The 18,263-nt window shown below is 41.8% G+C and overlaps 1 protein-coding gene across 1 annotated transcript in view; it reads left to right on the forward strand.

The window, feature by feature from the left end:
• MACROD2 (mono-ADP ribosylhydrolase 2) overlaps positions 1-18,263 on the forward strand; it is a 1,597,693-nt gene that overhangs the window by 1,544,983 nt on the left and 34,447 nt on the right. Inside the window, exons 16-18 of the mRNA XM_075864535.1 lie at positions 6,015-6,074; positions 7,440-7,502; positions 16,023-16,082. Coding sequence (XP_075720650.1) covers positions 6,015-6,074; positions 7,440-7,502; positions 16,023-16,082 — 183 coding nt within the window. The remainder of the gene's footprint in view (positions 1-6,014; positions 6,075-7,439; positions 7,503-16,022; positions 16,083-18,263) is intronic.

Genomic DNA, 18,263 nt, shown 5'->3' on the forward strand with positions numbered 1-18,263 from the left:
ATGATGGCCAATACTTCAGATCAGTGTAAGCAGTAGGGGCATGTGCCTTGGGTTTTTTGTCCAACACCTCAGATGTCCTAACACAGGCGATCGCCACTTTACACAGTACACTAGCAAACAGGGAAGCAACGAAAAAAATGTGGACAAATCAGTGCACTAGGAAATGTTAACCCTACAGTTGACCAATGGCCCAAAGTGCTCCAGGTTTTTTCAGAGTCTAGCAAAGCCAATATTTCAGAGAAATTAGGAGGAACAGGTATACGGAGGGGGAATGCATTTAGCTGCATTCTAGTCAAGGAATTTATCTGTTTTTCAGAGGCGACAATCCCATATGGAGTTGTAATGGCTGTGTATGGTTTTATCACCTTTATACTGGAAAGTTCTATATTACATAAACAGAAGAGAATGTTTAATATCAGCATCTATCTATCTATCTATCTATCTATCTATCTATCTATCTATCTATCTATCTATCTATCTATCTATCTATCTATCTATCTATCTATCTATCTATCTATCTATCTATCTCCAAAGAAGAGGCAGCACTCCAAAAAATTTAAATAAATCTGGTGGGTTTATTCCATGCCCTAAGTTTCAGTTCCTAATCTGGAACCTTTCTCAAGCAAGTTTATGGTGCAAATGGTGAGTGCACCCTAGAAATTGTTACAAATATAGGAGAGAGCACTGTGTGCCGGCGTGCCTGCGGAAGGAGAAGCCAGAAGGTTTTTTAGTATGTTGTGGTCGCGGCTGCCGGTGAGTTGGGAATGCCAGCAGTCGGCGACCGTAGGCTACATAGTCCCCCCCCTTACGCCCGCCTACTTTGGTCCACAGTGTAGAAGGAACTTCTTGACTAGAGCTGTGGCATCCACATTTTCTTCAGGCTCCCAAGAGCTCTCCTCAGGACCAAAGCCCTTCCAATCCAAAGGTCTTCCCTCCTACTTTCTTGTAGTCCAGAATCACCTTAACCTCGAAGATATCAGAAGAACCGCTGGGAGCAATTGCAGAGCCAGGAAATTTACTGTACCGGTTGAGGACCACAGGCTTCAGGAGGGACACATGGAAGGAATTGGGAATCTTGAGAGTAGGGGTAGACGTAGCTTGTATGACACAGGGTTGATCTGTTGCAGGACTTCAAATGGAGCAAGAAATCTGGGATCTAATTCGTAGGTGGCATTTTCAGGCAAATATTTTTTTAAGATAACTATAATTTAACTACGGGACTAAACTGAGGAGGAAGCCTTCTCTTTCTATCAGCATATTTCTTCATGCAATTCACTGCCTGCAGGATTGCAGAATTGGTTTGCTGCCAGCCTGAAGAAAACTTCTGAAAGAAGAGTTAGCTAAAGCACTCGTGGGATTATTGTAAGAGAATTCGGCCCATTGCACCCAGTTGTCATGGTGAACAGATACAAAATTATTATAATTTTCAAGCACTTGATTAATCCTTTCAACTTAGCCGTTGGATTGCAGGTTGTATGCAGAAGAAAAGTCCAATTTCACATCCAAATGTTTACACAGGGCCCTCCAGGATTTAGACGTGAATTGCACACCCCGGTCAGACACGATATGGAGGGGCAATCCGTGCAAATTAAAAATAAATTGAAAAAACTAATTTGCCAGACGAGGAGCTGAGGGAAGGCCAGACAGAGGAACAAAATGTGCCATCTTGGAGAACCGATCCACCATGACCCAGACAGTGGTACATCCAGCAGAAAGAGGGAGATCTGTAATAAAATCCATGGCAATATGTTGAACAGGCAGAGGCTGAAGTAGACCCCTAGGCTTTGAATGGGTAGCTTTGTTGCACAGTTGGTACAAGAGTAGACGTATTCCACAAAATCTTTGGGCAGCGTTGGCCACCAGTAGTGTCGAGAAATAAAGTCCCGAGTCTTGCGAATACCAGAATGCCCTGCCAACTTGGAATTAGGACAATAAATTTTTTCCCAGGAAGAATGTCTCTAATTTTCAGAGGGTTAACAGGAAAAATCCTGGACGGTTCAATGATATTCTGAGGATTCTCTTCAGAGTCATCTGTCTCAAATGAACGAGACAGTGTATCGGCCTTTATATTTTTATCAGCAGGATGGAAATATGGTAGGAATTGGAATCTGCCAAAGAATAGCAACCATCTGGCTTGATGAGGGTTCAGGCGTTTTGCAGACTGTGAATAAGTGAGGTTCTTGTAATCAGTGTAGATGATAATAGGGTCAGCAGCCCCCTCTAGCAAATGCCTCCACTCTTCTAAGACTAATTTGACAGCAAGTAACTCACGGGCCCCAATGGAGTAGTTTCGTTCTGCAGCAGAGAAGGGTTTTGAGAAGAAGCCACAGGAAACCGCCTTACTCTTGGAGTTTCTTTGAAAGCGAACTGCTGCAGCACCAATTGAAGAAGCGTCAACCTCCAATGAGAATTGCTGAGACACATCTGGATGGTGAAGAACGGAGGCAGAAGCGAAGGCTTTCTTGAGGTTGGTGAATACCGACTCTGCCTCAGGGGTCCAGACCTTAGCATTCACTTCCTTCTTGGTGAGAGCGCAGAGATAGGAGAAGTAAGTTAAGAGAAGTTTGGGATAAACTGACAATAGAAATTTTCGAAACCAAGAAATCTTTGTGTAGCACGGAGACCTTGGAGACGTGACCACTCTAATACGGACTTAACTTTCTCTGGATCCATCTGGAGTCCAAGATCGGAAGGGCAAGGATTTCCTGGAACACAAATACTGGAAGATGTTGTTCACAAATTCCTGGAACACAGCTGGAGCAGTACACAATCCAAAGGGAATCACAAGATATTCGTAGTGACCGTCTCTGGTGTTGAATGCGGTTTTCCATTTGTCACCTTTGCGAATACAGATCAAGATAAAAGCCCCACATAAATCCAGCTTTGTGAAAATCTTGGCCCCACGTATTCTGTCGAAGAGCTCTGAGATCAGCGGTAAGGGGTACTTGTTCCTGACAGTGATTTGGTTTAAACCACGATAGTCGATACAAGGCTGGAGAAATCCATCTTTCTTTTCCACAAGGAATAATCCGGCGCCAGCTGGAGAAGTAGATTTCCTGATGAACCCCCTCTCGAGGTTCTCCTTGACGTATGCAGACATGGCTTGGGTTTCAGGCAAGAAGAGAGGATAAACCCATCCACGAGGAGGTGAAGCTTCGAGGAGCAATTCAATGGGACAATCGTAAGGACAATGGGGAGGCAGGACCACAGCCTCCTTCTTGCTGAAGACATCTGCATAACAGGCATACTATGGAGGCAGACCAGAGAGTGACTAAGGTACTGGGGACAGGACAGGATGAACCCTAGGCAGGCAGCAGTGTAGACATCGGGATCCCCAATAGAGAATCTCTCCGGAATTCCAGTCGAGGACAGGAGTGTATTGGCGAAACCATGGTAGTCCCAGCAGGATAGGGTTAATAGCTTTAGGCAGAACATAAAAGGCTATTTTTTCAGAGTGTAGAACACCCACTTGGAACTTCAAAGGTTCTGTGATGGACAGAATTGGGTCTGGGTGAAGTTGACCATTCACAGAAGCAACTGCCAGAGGTTTCACCAGAGGGGTCGTGGGCAAGTGGAGACGGTCTACTAAGGCCTGATGGATGAAGTTTGCAGCTGCTCCAGAATCCAGATACGCTGAAACAGTGTGTCATTCTTCACCAGAGGAGATTGTAACAGGAATCAATAATTTGGGAGAGAATTTTGCAGAAGACCGGTTCACCTAGGGTAGTCTCTCCTATCAACCCTAGGTGCTAAAGTTTCCCGGCTTCTGGGGACACTGATGCACAAAATTACCCTGTGGCCACAGTACAAGAGCGTGCTATTGGAACCTCTTGTTATGTGTAGCCAAAAGGATTAGGGCATCCAAGGTAGAAGGAAGATCACGACCTGCCAGTTCATCTTTAATTTTCTCCCTAATCGCTGCCTGAAGATTGCCACCAAGTCCTCATTGTTCCAGGACAGTTCGGCTGCCAAGGTGCGAAATTGTATGGCGTACTCCCCTACTGTCGACTCTCCTTGGCAGAGTGTCATAAGTGAAGCAGCGGCAGAAGACGTACAGCCCGATTCTTCAAATACTGTGCGGAAATTCTCTAAGAACCGCTGCAGGTTGAAAGATTCCAGCCCCTCACGTTCTCAGATGGGGCTCGCCCATGCCAGAACTTTGCCAGAGAGTACGGAGACAATGAAGGTAATTTTGGTCAGATCAGAAGGGAAAAGGTGTGCAAGTAGCTGGAAGTGGATCTTGCATTAGTTGAGGAAGCCTCGACAGGCTCTTGCATCTCCCATTGTAACGAAGTGGAAGTAGCAACGAAATTCTGGCCCCAGAATTAAATGGACTTATGGCGGGTAGTGGAGTAGGTGGAGCAGCAACTTTAGAGATAGTGGAGGAAGCAACAGAGGCAAGATCCAAGTGTGTGGCAATAGAATTGACCGCTTGCAGGAGCTGATCTTGGCATGCTCGTAGATTTCACATGTCCGTTTGCACTGCTTGAACCGTCGTCTTGGGTTGACCAGTGGGATCCATGGCCTGAGCAAACTGTCACGGCTGTGGGGAATGTGGACCCACTGGGCCACTCCGCTGTAACGGAGTAGCAGCTGGTCAAAAAAAAATTAAATACTGAAGTTGTCATGGACACTGGATACGGATACTAACGTTGTCATGGACACGGCTTGTGCTGGATAATCAGAAGCTGGCTTGTTCCGGACTATCGGAAGATCGCTTGTGAGGGACTATTGGAACTTGTGCTGGATAATTTGACTTGTCTCGGATACAGGACACGGTAAATGTAGTCGTCACGGACAGTGGACTTGGCACGACCACCAGACAAGGAGACTGAAGTAGTCACAGACACGGGACTTGACCAGGACACCGGACACGGATACTGAAGTAGTCCCGGACACTGGACTTGACACGGATACAGGATACCGCTACAGAACCTTTGCAGACCAACACAGGGTTAGACACAATATTGCTCAGGCAATGAGGAAGTGGGCAGAGTTCTTCTTAAAGACACGGGTGTGCTGGGATTGGCCAGGGGTAATGTTCCTGGTGCTTGCGCTAGCACTTTAAGGCTGGGGAAGAGCGCGCGTGCACCATACGGGCATCGGCCAGAGGAGAGAGCAGTGTTCGCTGGCGTCTCTGGGGAAGGACACGCAGGCAGGTTTTCAGAGTTCTGCAGTCGTGGCTGCCGGTGAGTGGGGAAAGCCGGCAGTCAGCGACCGTGGGCATAACGCTATCTTTCTATCTATCTATCTATCTATCTAGAAATGAAGAGGAAAAATCCTAGAAAAAAAAAACTTAAAGCTCCTGGGCTCCAATGAAAAGTCTGTAACACAGACCCCAACTATGAAGCAACATTAGTACTGGTCTCATATTGGTCAGGCTTAGGCTCGAGTGCACAGGTGCACACCCTATTATTACGCACCTGAATCCAATCTACGACAATCTACAATCCCTCTGACTTCAGGATGTCACCTAGACATTAGCTTGGCAGTATTTGCCAACAATTATCTAATGTTTAAATCCATAACTTGAACAGTGAGTGAGAGTATGCAGTATTGTTTATTGCTGTCTAGTACTCCTCCCAAGCAGAAGAGTAAGTATTTGTAAATATGCCTGCTATAAGATCTTCCCATATCACTGCATATTATATGTCGTAAAGGAACACAAAACACCTCTTGGATTTCTGTTGTACTGGATTGTCATACACTGTTGGATGTTATGGCCTAATACAAAAATCATGATGAAATCTGGACCTCTTATGGGGGAGCTATAATATCAAGAGGAAATTTTAGAACATATTGGAAAATCCATTACAGTGGATTGATTTTTCCCTTTTGTAATATAATCTAGAAGGATTTGACCATCATATGCCACCACTATTGGTAACAGAGAGAGATATGAAAACAAGTGGTGTCTCAATTGCCAATGACATATTCTTGTTCATTACAGTTTATATTCCTTTTTTTTTTATGTAAGAGTTTTTTGGAATGATGGATATTATTTTTGCTTCTAGAACAAACTGAAGCTGTTTTACACACTAATGCAGATGTGGATATGGCAGAGGCATCTCAAGGTAAAACAATATTTATCTACTTCCTCATTATCATGTATAGTTATTATTTATGTATGTTTTTGCATACATATGGAGATGAACGGCTAAGCATTTTTACAGTAACTTTCTTATGAAATAGTGCCTTCGTTCGGTATAAGGGCACCTGTCATCTGAACACTTAAGCATCTGTATTAAGAAAAGTTGACTAGGAAGAACATGTCTATTTTTCAATGTGCTAAGGATTTACAAAAGATGCAGCATAGATGCCAAATTGCTGTTTTTTCAGATAGTGACTGTCTACATTGGTAGTGTTATTGACTCAATTTTTCTTAGTGTGCCCAATATATGTTGTTACTAATAAAACTAATTTCTATCAGTCGGAATAAACCAATTTGGTACCATAGGTAATGCAATTATTGTTGATGATCTTCATATTGGGAGAGAAAAATGCTACATCTATGGCCAGCTATAAAGGAGTTTTCAAGGATATGGGCTATGCTTTGGATAGGCCATCAATGTATGGTCAGAGCGAGTCATAGCAGAATAAAGGGCTGCAGCTCTTGTCACAATTTTTGGTCCTGAAATTAAGCCCCTTTCAAGTAAAACTAAACTGAGCTGGGGCAGGGTCACAGCTGCATGGAGGAGAGTGGTATGACTCCTTATTTCTGGCGAAATAAGACATCTTGGTAAACCCACCAAAGAGTAAGATGTAAAAAAGTAGAGAACATAACAACAGAATAAGATCCCACTTGTTTTATTTCCTACTACAGCCAAACAATTACTTGATTTGTTTCTATGAAAAATATCTTCATAAATATGCCCAGTTGACCTGTTTAGAGTAATAGATAGTCTGTGTATACTGGCTGAAATATGGGAATATCAGAGTAGAGATTTAGTAGTATTCATTGTACTCATGATACTCAATGATGAATATCCACTACTCCTGGCATTCTATCCGAATTGTGAAAAGAATTACTGTGCAAGTGTATGAATATGAATATGCTGGCCAAACCAGAGACGATATTTCAACCTAATATTGGGATCAAGTCTATAAATGGACTTTATATCGCAACTATTGTGTGCTTCTGACAAAGAAGCTGTCCTATATTGTTCAAAGAGATTATCTAACGTGTTGGAAATTTTACTTGTGATAATGCAATCCTTCCCTTTTGCCATAGAAGAATCATCAAACTCCTGCTGTTCTAATGGTTGTTGGACCAGGGTTTACGAACCAAGAGATGTCTAACCAAACATATGTTTCAGCAAGAAATCTTAGTGTGCATGGGCAGCATTACTTAAAGTGACCCAGCTATTATATAAGATTTCTAAACAATCTAGATGCTAAGCAGAGAGGGTTTCATCTATTATATCATTTCTCTTTAACAGATCAAGAACTTTCAATGGATAAAGAAAATAGAAATGAAGATAAAATGAACATTGAACCACAAGGTATTTTATATTGAGATATACAGTATGTATGTGTTTGGCTAGGTCAAAACTCTAGTTGAACTAGTATCAATATAAAAAAAATAATCTCAAAGGGGTTGTCGATGTTAAAACCCTTGTCCTATGCCCTGTTAGGGCATATTGAGTTGATAGAGGTGGCCTCCCCAGTTTGGAGGTTCAAAACACAGAGTAACAGATTATCTGCAATTGAGTACTATAATCACAATAGCAGAATTGTTCTAGGTAGTGGCAGGATCCATCTTGAGCTATTGCAGAGATATAAAATGCCCTGGAGCTGCCCAGTGACATGTAGACCGTTTTCTGTTGTATCTCCTAATTAAGAGGCATAATTCGGCCAGTGGTAATATATAAATGAGGTAGCTGACATATTATAGGAACTCTCCAAGAAAAAATAATACATTGAGTTATAGGTAGTGCATAATCTGAAGACCGGAATAGCTATAGGAGGTGTAAAAGTAGCAGTCGCACCCAGGCCCTGGTGCCTGAGAGGGCCCAAAGGCTCCTCTGCCACATAAAAAGATGTCAGTATTATAAATGCCATATAGCAGATGGGGTGCTCTGTTACAAATTTTGCACTGGGGCCCTGGTGATACAAGTTAGACCGCTGATTGAAGAGCACTGCATGACTTTGGTGTCCTTTGAATTTCTGAGTTGTGCACCACCCTTTCAGGTTCTGCACTATACATTACATAGTTTATCAGTTCTTCCTGGAGTGTTCCTTTAACCACTTCCCATCACCACACTAACTATTCACGTCCTAATAGACTGTTCCACTTTCCACAAAGAGTTGAATAACTCCAAGCTTTCTAGTGTTCCCCCTTCTCCCTGACTTTTTGCTGCCGATATCAGCCTTGGCACTCACTTGGTTACTGGCATGTGATCACCATGATTAACCCCTTTAACCCCTTAAGGACGCAGCCTTGTTTTGGCCTTAAGGCTCAGAGCCCATTTTTCAAATCTGACATATTTCACTTTATGTGGTAATAACGTGGGAATGCTTAAACCTACCCAAGCGATTCTGAGACTGTTTTCTCGTGACACATTGGGCTTCATGTTCGTGGTAAAATTTGGTCGATATATTCAGTGTTTATTGGTGAAAAATTGCAAAATTTAGAGAAAATTTTGAAAACATTGCATTTTTCAGAATTTAAATGCATCTGCTTGTAAAACAGACGGTTATACCACCCACACTAGTCACTAGTTCACATTTCCCATATGTCTACTTTAGATTGGCATCGTTTTTTGAACATTCTTTTATTTTTCTTGGACGTTACAAGGCTTAGAACATAAACAGCAATTTCTCATATTTTTAAGAAAATGTCAAATGCCTTTTATTTAAGGTACCTGTTCAGTTCTGAAGTGGCTTTGAGCGGCCTATGTATTAGAAAACCCTGATAAAACACCCCATTTTAAAAACTAGACCCCTCAAAGTATTCAAAACAGCATTTAGAAAGTTTTTTAACCCTTCAGGCATTTCACAGGAATTAAAGCAAAGTGGAGGTGAACTTTGCAAATTTCTTTTTTCTTGCGGAATTTCAATTTTATTCATTTTTTTTTCTGTAACACAGAAGGTTTTACCAGAGAAACACTACTAAATATGTATTGTCCAGATTCTGCAGTTTTTAGAAATGTCCCACATGTGGCCCTACTGCGCTCGTGGACTAAAACACAAGCCCTAGAAGCAAAGAAGCACCTATTACATTTTGAGTCCTCTTTTTTATTAGAATATATTTTAGGCAGCATGCCAGGTTTGAAGAGGTGTTGAGGTGCCAAAACAGTAGGAATCCCCCAATAGTGACCCCATTTTGGAAACTACACCCCTCAAGGAATTCATTTATGGTTGTTGTTACCATTTTGACCGCACAGTTTTTTCACAGCACGTATTTGAATTGGGCTGTGAAATGAAAAAAATGTCATTTTTTCCAATAAAATGTCATTTGTGATCAAAATATTTTCACAGGGAACAAAATACTCCATTTGGTTGCCCAATTTGTCCTTAGTGTGGCAATACCCCATTTGTGGTGATAAACTGCCGTTTGGGCCAATGGGAGGGCTCAGAAGGAAAGGAGCGCTATATGTTTGTTGGAGTCCAGATTTTGCTGGATTGGTTTTCGGGTGCCATGTCGTATTTGCAGAGCCTCAGGGGTATCAAAGCAATGGAAACCCACCAAAAGTGACCCCATTTTGGAAACTACACCCCTCAAGGAATTCATTCATGGTTGTTGTTAGCATTTTGAGCACACAGTTTTTTCACAGCACCTATTTCAATTGGGCTGTGACATTAAAAAAATTAAATGTTTTCCAATAAGATGTAATTTTTTATCAAAATTTCTTATTTTCACAGGGAACAAAATGCTCAATTTTGTTGCCCAATTTCTCCTGAGTGCAGCAATACCCCATTTGTGGCAATAAACTGCCGTTTGGGCCCATGGGAGGCCTCAGAAGGGAAGGAGCGCTGTGTGTTCTTTGGAGTCCAGATTTTGCTGGATTGGTTTTCGGCTGCCATGTCGCATTTGCAGAGCCCCAGAGGTATCAAAGCAATGGAAACCCACCAGAAGTGACCCCATTTTGGAAACTACACCCCTCAAGGAATTCATTTATGGGTAATGTGACCATTTAGACCCCATAGTTTCTTCACAGAACTTATTTGAATTGGGCTGGGAATTTAAAAAAAATATATTTTTTCCAATAATATGTCATTTTAGCTCAAAAATTCTTATTTTCACAAGAAATAAAATACTCCATTTTGTTGCCCAATTTGTCCTGAGTGCGGCAATACCCCATTTGTGGTGATAAACTGCCATTTGGGCCCATGGGAGGGCTCAGAAGGAAAGGAGCGCTGTGTGTTCTTTGGAGTCCAGATTTTGCTGGATTGGTTTTCGGCTGCCATGTCGCATTTGCAGAGCCCCAGAGGTATCAAAGCAATGGAAACCCACCAGAAGTGACCCCATTTTTGAAACTACACCCCTCAAGGAATTCATTTATGGGTAATGTGACCATTTAGACACCATAGTTTCTTCACAGAACTTATTTGAATTGGGCTGGGAATTAAAAAAAAATATATTTTTTCCAATAATATGTCATTTTAGCTCAAAAATTCTTATTTTCACAAGAAATAAAATACTCCATTTTGTTGCCCAATTTGTCTTGAGTGCGGCAATACCCCAGTTGTGGTGATAAACTGCCGTTTGGGCCCATGGGAGGGCTCAGAAGGAAAGGAGCGCTGTCTGTTCTTTGGAGTCCAGATTTTGCTGGATTGGTTTTCGGGTGCCATGTCGCATTTGCAGAGCCCCAGAGCTATCAAAGCAATAGAAACCAATCACAAATGACCCCATTTTGGAAACTACACCCCTCAAGGAATTCATTTATGGGTGTTGTGACTATTTTGACCCCATAGTTTTTTCACAGAACTAATTTGAATTGGGCTGGGAATGAAAACAAAATTATTTTTTTCAAATAATATGTAGTTTTGGCTGAAAATTTCTTATTTTCACAAGAAATAAAATACCCCATTCTGTTGCGCAATTTGTTCTGAGGGCCGCAATACCCCATTTGTTGTGATAAACTGCCGTTTGGGCCCATGGGAGGGCTCAGAAGGAAAGGACCACCATTTGGCCTACTGGGGATTTTCTAGTGCGAAGTCATGTATGCAGAAGCACCTGAGGTACCAGTACAGTTGAAACCCGCAAGAAGTGACCCCGTTTTAAAAACTACACCCTTAAGGCATTCATCTAGAGGTGTAGTGAGCATTTTGACCGGAGACCTACACCCCATAAACTGTAATGTGGGTTCTCCCGGGTATGGCAATACCCTACATGTGGCTGTTATCAGCTGCCTGGGCACACAGCTCAGAGGGGAAAGACGAGGGGGGATAAGCTGTGCGGAGTGCATCAGGGTAAGTAAAATTGGGGTAAATTATAAACCAAGGGATGTATGATAAATTTTAAAACACTCTTTCATACAGAGCTCTGGTTATTCGGGACACGTGTCACATTGATATATTGTGTCATCCCTTATCGCCCTCTTATAGCAGACTTTGCACCTCTTTTGACTTTTTCCCTTCTTGCCAGTTTGGGGAACTTCCCCTGGAAAGTGTTGCCACCCTGGTACGATGCGTGTGGCCCCGCTTCCAGAAGTACTGGGTGCCCCCCCTTCTTGGTCCCTAAAGATTAGGTTCTTGATAATCACCTCTTGAAATTCCAGGAAAGTTCCCATCTGGCCTGCACATCGACGTAGCACGTACACATTGTACAATGCCATCTGTATGATGTGCACGGCGAGCTTCTTATACCACACCGCATGGCGCTGTAGGGCTTCAGGATTTGATCTGACAAGTCCATCCCTCCCATGTACCTATTGTAGTCCAGGATGCTGTCTGGTTTGGGGGTGGCCTTTCCTTCATATATCCTAAACCTGTAGGTATACCCTGATGCACTCTCGCAGCTTATACATCTTCACGCCATACCTTGCCCTCTTACCCGGCAGGTACTCGCGGAATTGAACCCTCCCTTTAAAATGTACCAGGGACTCTTCAATAGAAATACACTTCTCAGGGGTGTATGCTTGGGAAAACCGGGCACTGGAACGGTCTAATAGGGGTCTCCGTTTATACAAACGGTCAAAACTGGGGTCATCTCGGGGTGGGCACGGCTCATTATCAGTATAATGTAAGAAGCGAAGTATTGCCTCATTTATTTATTTTTTTAGGTTCCAGTTCAGTTCTGAAGTTGCTTTGAGGGGCCCATATATTAGAAACCCCTATGAAATACCCCATTTTAGAAACTAGACCCCTCAAAGTATTCACAACAGCATTTAGAAAGTTTATGAACCCTTTAGGTGTTTCACAAAAATTTAGAGCAAAGTAGAGGTGAAATTTAAATTATTTTTTTTGTCAGAAAATCCTCTTTATACCATTTTTTTATAACACAAAAGGATTTATCAGTGAAACGCAAATTAATACGTATTGCCCAGATTCTGCAGTTTTTAGAAATATCCCACATGTGGCTCTAGTGCGGTAATGGACTGAAGCACCGGCCTCCGAAGCAAAGGAGCACCTAGTGGATTTTGAGGCCTCTTTTTTATTAGGCACCATGTCCGGTTTGAAGAGGTCTTGTGGTGCCAAAACATTGGGAACCCCCCAAAAGTGACCCCAATTTGGAAACTAGACCCCTTGAGGAATCCATTGTAGTTTTCTTGGGGTGCATGCGGCTTTTTGATCAGTTTTTATTCTATTTTTAGGTGGCGTGGTGACTAAAAAACAGCAATTCTACTATTCTTTTTTTATTCTTTTTTTTTACAGCGTTCACCGTGCGCTATAAATAAAATATTCACTTTATTCTGCGGGGCGATACGATTACGGCAATACCATATGTTTATAGTTTTTTTTTATGTCTTATGGCGTTTGCACAATAAAATACGTTTTGTAAACAATCATTCACTTTTTGTGTTACCTTATTCTAAGAGCCATAACGTTTTTATTTTTCAATCAATCAAGCCGTGCGAGGACTTATTTTTTGCGTAACGAACTGTAGTTTCGATCAGTACCATTTTTAGGTACATGCGACTTTTTGATCTCTTTTTATTCAATTTTTTGAGAGGTGAAGTGACCAAAGAATTGTGATTGTGGTACGGTTTATTATTATTTTCTTTTACGGCGTTCATCGTGCGGGATAAATAACGAAATAGTTTTGTAGTTCAGGCCGTTACGGACGCGGCGATACCAATTATGTATAGTTTATTTGTTTGTTTATATATTTTTATTAATAATAAATGACTGATAAGGGAAAAGGGGGGATTTTTACTTTTATTACTTTTAAATCTTTTATTTTCTAATTTTTACACATCTTTTTTAAACTTTTTTTTTACTGTATTACTTTGTCCCACTAGGGGACTTGAGGGCAGGAGGCCCTGATCGCTATTCTAATACACTGCACTACATGCGTAGTGCAGTGTATTAGAACTGTCAGCTACTCACTGACAGCAAGCATAGTGGGTCCTAACGTTGTCAGGACCCACTAGGCTTCCGTCTATGGCATAGCCGGACGCCATTGTTTGGTGTCCGGTTGCCATAGTCACCATCGCCGGCCGCTATCGCGTAGTAGGCCGGCGATGGCAGCTTAACCCCTAAAAAGCCGCGATCTCTATAGAACGCGGCTTTTAAGGGGTTAATCAGCGGGGACACAGCGATCGGTCCCCGCTGTAGGAGCTGTGACAGCTGCTGAACAAGACAGCAGCTGTCACATCTCCTGTATGTGTCGGGAGGACGGCCGAAACGGCCGTTACTCCCGTGACGTACTATTACGTCATGGAGCGCGAACGATACAGCTGCCATGACGTAATAGTACGTCAAGGAGCGGGAAGGGGTTAAGGCATTGTGCTAACAAATTAAGGATTCCTCCTTTTGTCACTTGCCCATGGTTTTATATGAAAAAAAACACACAGGGAATATCCGGCGGACAACCCATACCAGTGATATCGTCTTACAGCGACCGTGACAAAAGCCGAGGTTTGGCCGAAACGTCTTTACCAAGTCGCTTTCCACCTCAACTTTACCATCTTTTGTTGCAATAATACTTAAATTTGTTTGCATCTGGATCTTTTGCATACCTCTGTGTGTGTGGGGGTTATATATTTCCATCATGGTTTTATATGGACTTCCAGAAGCACAACAATGGCCTCAAGGGCTTTCCAGAAATAATGCAAAATCTGCCCGACCAAACTTGCTTCATTCCAGGACAGGCAACAGATATTCATTTACAGCATCCCTATCTTCATATTGCTGCCTCAGAAGCTGATCTTTCCCCTGGATTTATACTTTCCCTTTATCTATATAAAGCCTTTGATTCTGTTGAATAGACGTTCCTGTGGGAACTCCTCAATAAAATTAATCTCGGTCCACAGTTTAGGAAATGGAATTACTGCATAACTCCATGCAAACAATACTTTTCTGAAAATGGTCCTTCCCTGACTTCCCTTCTCAGCTTGGTGGGAGAGTTTGATAATTTTTCTGGTCTCAAGGTCAACTGGAATAAATTGGCTCTGCTTCTCTTTAACCTTAAATTATCACCCAGTATCACTGCCACTGATTTCTATCCAGATTGTTTCTCAGATATATCTGGGAGTCATGATTTTTTTGCACGTTAGTCAATTTATTAGTTTTCATGTAGGTCCATTGCTGACGTCTACTTATCCTTAACAGAAGTCCTGTCATCACATGCTGCTTACGTTGCCAGGATTAACCTGTTTAAAATGATTGACCTGTTTAAAATTATATTCCTGCCTAAGTTTCTGTACATTTTCCATGTATCTCCAGTAGAGATGTGCTAGATGGCATACTTAGATTCTTTTACTGGCAGGGAGGTATCCCCTCGCTTAGTTTGGATACCCTCCAGACTCCAAAAGGTTGTGTAGGGTTAGCGGCCCCCAATATGTATTTAAACTTTCTTGCCTCTTAGCTGGTGTATGCACATTGGTGGGAAGATATTGACATTAGCAATGCAGCCAGTGCCCTTGCAGGAGCTTTGCTGAGCTCATATGAAAATTTAATAAACCTACCGTACAGGTACAAGCCATCTTGTAAGGTGCTTACTCCCTTAAAACTGTGGCTTAGGTTTGGTCACTAACTAGGGAAATGGAGATGGAGGAAAATGGGCCCTCAATCTCACCTATGACATCCCTTCGGTCTAACCCCTATTTTGCCCATTTGTTTCAATCTCCCTGGGGTTGCTCACTGGACAGGAAGGGGTATAAATTTCCTAAGTAATTTTTTTCCCTGAGAATAGCCAATTTCTCTCCTTTGTTGTTCTGGGTAGCTACTTACCTGCAAACGCTGATGCTGCTGCAGAATCAACTGTAGCCTCTGGTGCCGATGTGTCCTCGCTCGTCTGACACGATGCAGGACCTGTGAGTGACGTCACAGCGTGATCTCTCGAGAACACGCTGTCTGCACTGCCAGAAGCTGGGCGTTCTGAAGAGAAGTGGAAGATACTTCTCGTCAGAACGCCCAGCTAGTAAAAGAAGTAAAAACGCCCCGATGTACGCACATAATACACACCCAGTTGTACTTTAACTTTTCAACACGCCCAGTTGTACTTTTGCAAGCCTCATTTGCATAAATACAAAAATGGTCATAACTTGGCCAAAAATGCTCGTTTTTTAAAAATAAAAACGTTACTGTAATCTACATTGCAGCGCCGATCTGCTGCAATAGCAGATAGGGGCTGCAAAATCTGGTGACAGAGCCTCTTTAATTGCATTATTGAAAGAGGAATGTCTTATTTTATCTAGTATCATTTTGAGACTGTTTTTTTTCATGCGTTTTTTGTATAGGGAATTCTTGCTAATTTACTGTTTGTGTGAATGCATTTACATTTGTTATTCATGTTTTATTCTTGAAATTAATAAAGTCTTTTAAAAAACAAAAAGGAATGCAATTTATTGTATGTAAAACTGGAAGTTAATTTTGAATTTATCTTCTAAAATTATTTTGAATTTATTTTTTAGTTCAAAGTGGAGACATATCTAAAAAGACACTCTCTACGCCTCTAGAAAATGAAGCAAATGGTAATGTATACATACTAAATTACGGTCTTTGACCGTTGCCATGGAAAGCACTATTTTTTATTTTTTCACATTATAGTTTCTGAATGAATTTCTTCTCTAGTCTTGAAAAATTGCCACATGGCATAGAATAGGATGTTCCACAGCATCTTCTCCCACACTTTTCATAGCTTAACCAACAGCAGAGGAACAATAACATAAAACTTATATTATTTAGCCAAACACACATATGGTAAATGCTGGTTTTCTTTACTCAGACTTATATAATGTAGTCCAGCTTTAAAGCTGTAATTGTAGAGACTTCTGAAACACCAGGAATAGTTTACAGAATGTTTCCAAATGCATCCAGACTTCATAATATAGCTACTTATTTCGGTAAGATTGAGGACTATTTTCAATTCCAAATAGGGGTAAGATTTTATGCAATAATGACCACCCTAAGAGGAAACTTATTGACCGCTACCTGTCATATCCCAGAGTCCTCATGTTTTGTTTTGTTTTTTTGTGTTATCTTCGCTTCTTAAAAGAAACGAAATATCAGGTGATAATAACCATTGGCAACCATTAAAGTGTCCATGGGGGTTTCTATTTACCGTTCCAAAGTCTGTAAAAATTGTGTAAATCTGGGACCCTTCCATCAAAAAATGTTTTCATCAAATGTCAACAAGCAATTAAACACTATTTCATATGTATATATTTTTTTCTCTCAAGGGTGGTTGGTTTTCTTGATTTTATTTTTTTAATTCTTTCCATGTAAACTACTTCTTAACTAACTTTCTCTCAGTGTGCACTGTTAGCATGACACTGTATGCCCTCCCAGCCCTAAAAGTACCACAGTCAGAGAGGTAGTTCAAAGAATTATGCAGCTGTCAAGTTTGTTTTGACAGCCATGATCCCGCTAGATCAATAGCGATGGGGGCTAGGTGTTGTGGCATTCTGGGTCCAGGGGCATGGCTGCCATTTAGCCTCCTCTGTTCCGCCTTAGTGATTAAACACCCACCCCTGCCAATACTGCTGTAAACCTCCAGAAAGTTTTGTTTAGTGTGACACATTTTAAAGTGCTGATTGTAGTTCTTACATGCCACAAGAATCTAACAGCGTCGGCGGAGCTGGGTGTATAACCACAGAGCATGCACATCTATACTATGGCACCGATGCCCCCTAAACACTGGGAAGATGTGCCCAGATCAGCAGAGGGGTGCAGGAATCTAGGAAGCTAGGAGGTAGGAGATGCAGGTGAGCTGTGAATGCTTTACTGCCCGACTGCTTCGCAGCAATGTATACCTGTGTGCTTCACTGTTAGGATCACTTTGCGACCTGCTCTCTGCTGATCGCCAGGCTGCTCCTTCTACTATCTAGTGGCCTAGCTATCCAAATACTTACCCTCCTCGATCCTGATCTTATTCAGCTCTGGGTCTTGACTCTGTTCAGTGTCAGGATGGTGTATGCACGGCGCACATATCATCCTGAAGCTGAACGGCGCCAGAATCGAATGCTGCGTCCGGATCTGAAGAAGACTCAACTGAGGATCGAGGCAGGTAAGTATATATATATATATATATATATATATATATATATATATATACATACTGTCTACTGTGGCCCTGTATCTAAGCCTATCATGTGTGATACTGTCTGCTGAGCCTGTGTATCTAAGCTTATCATGTGTGATACTTTATCATTGATCCTCGGTATCTAATCATGTGTGATACTGTCTGCTGAGTCGCTGTATCTAAGCCTAGCATAAGTAATATCATGCCTCATTCAGAAGGCCATGTTGTCCCCGTGTTTAACTGTCCATATTCTGGACCAGATATAACACCCAGATCTCCTGCAGTTCTACTGAACCAAACTTATAGCATCATAGGAATGTAATGATAATTTACATTTACCTTCCTCCTCTTTTCTACCCATGTGTCTCTGTAGTTCCACAAGTTCTATAGTACTGCCATTATCTTAATGAGTCAACAATCTAAGGATGAGCAGCGCTATTGGTTTCTCCAGATAGAAGACAGCTGCAGTGCACCAGTGCACAGAATGGCACTAGGATAGATTAAAGAGAGTATATAGTAGGAAATAACTTTTTATGTATGCTTCCTTTCCGACATACATCTTGATTTAAAAATAAATAGATAAATGCTTGTCGTATTATGAACACCTTTTTTTGTCTATTGTATACATCTT

Source organism: Rhinoderma darwinii, chromosome 4 (genome assembly GCF_050947455.1).
Source record: "Rhinoderma darwinii isolate aRhiDar2 chromosome 4, aRhiDar2.hap1, whole genome shotgun sequence".
Lineage (NCBI taxonomy): Eukaryota > Metazoa > Chordata > Amphibia > Anura > Rhinodermatidae > Rhinoderma > Rhinoderma darwinii.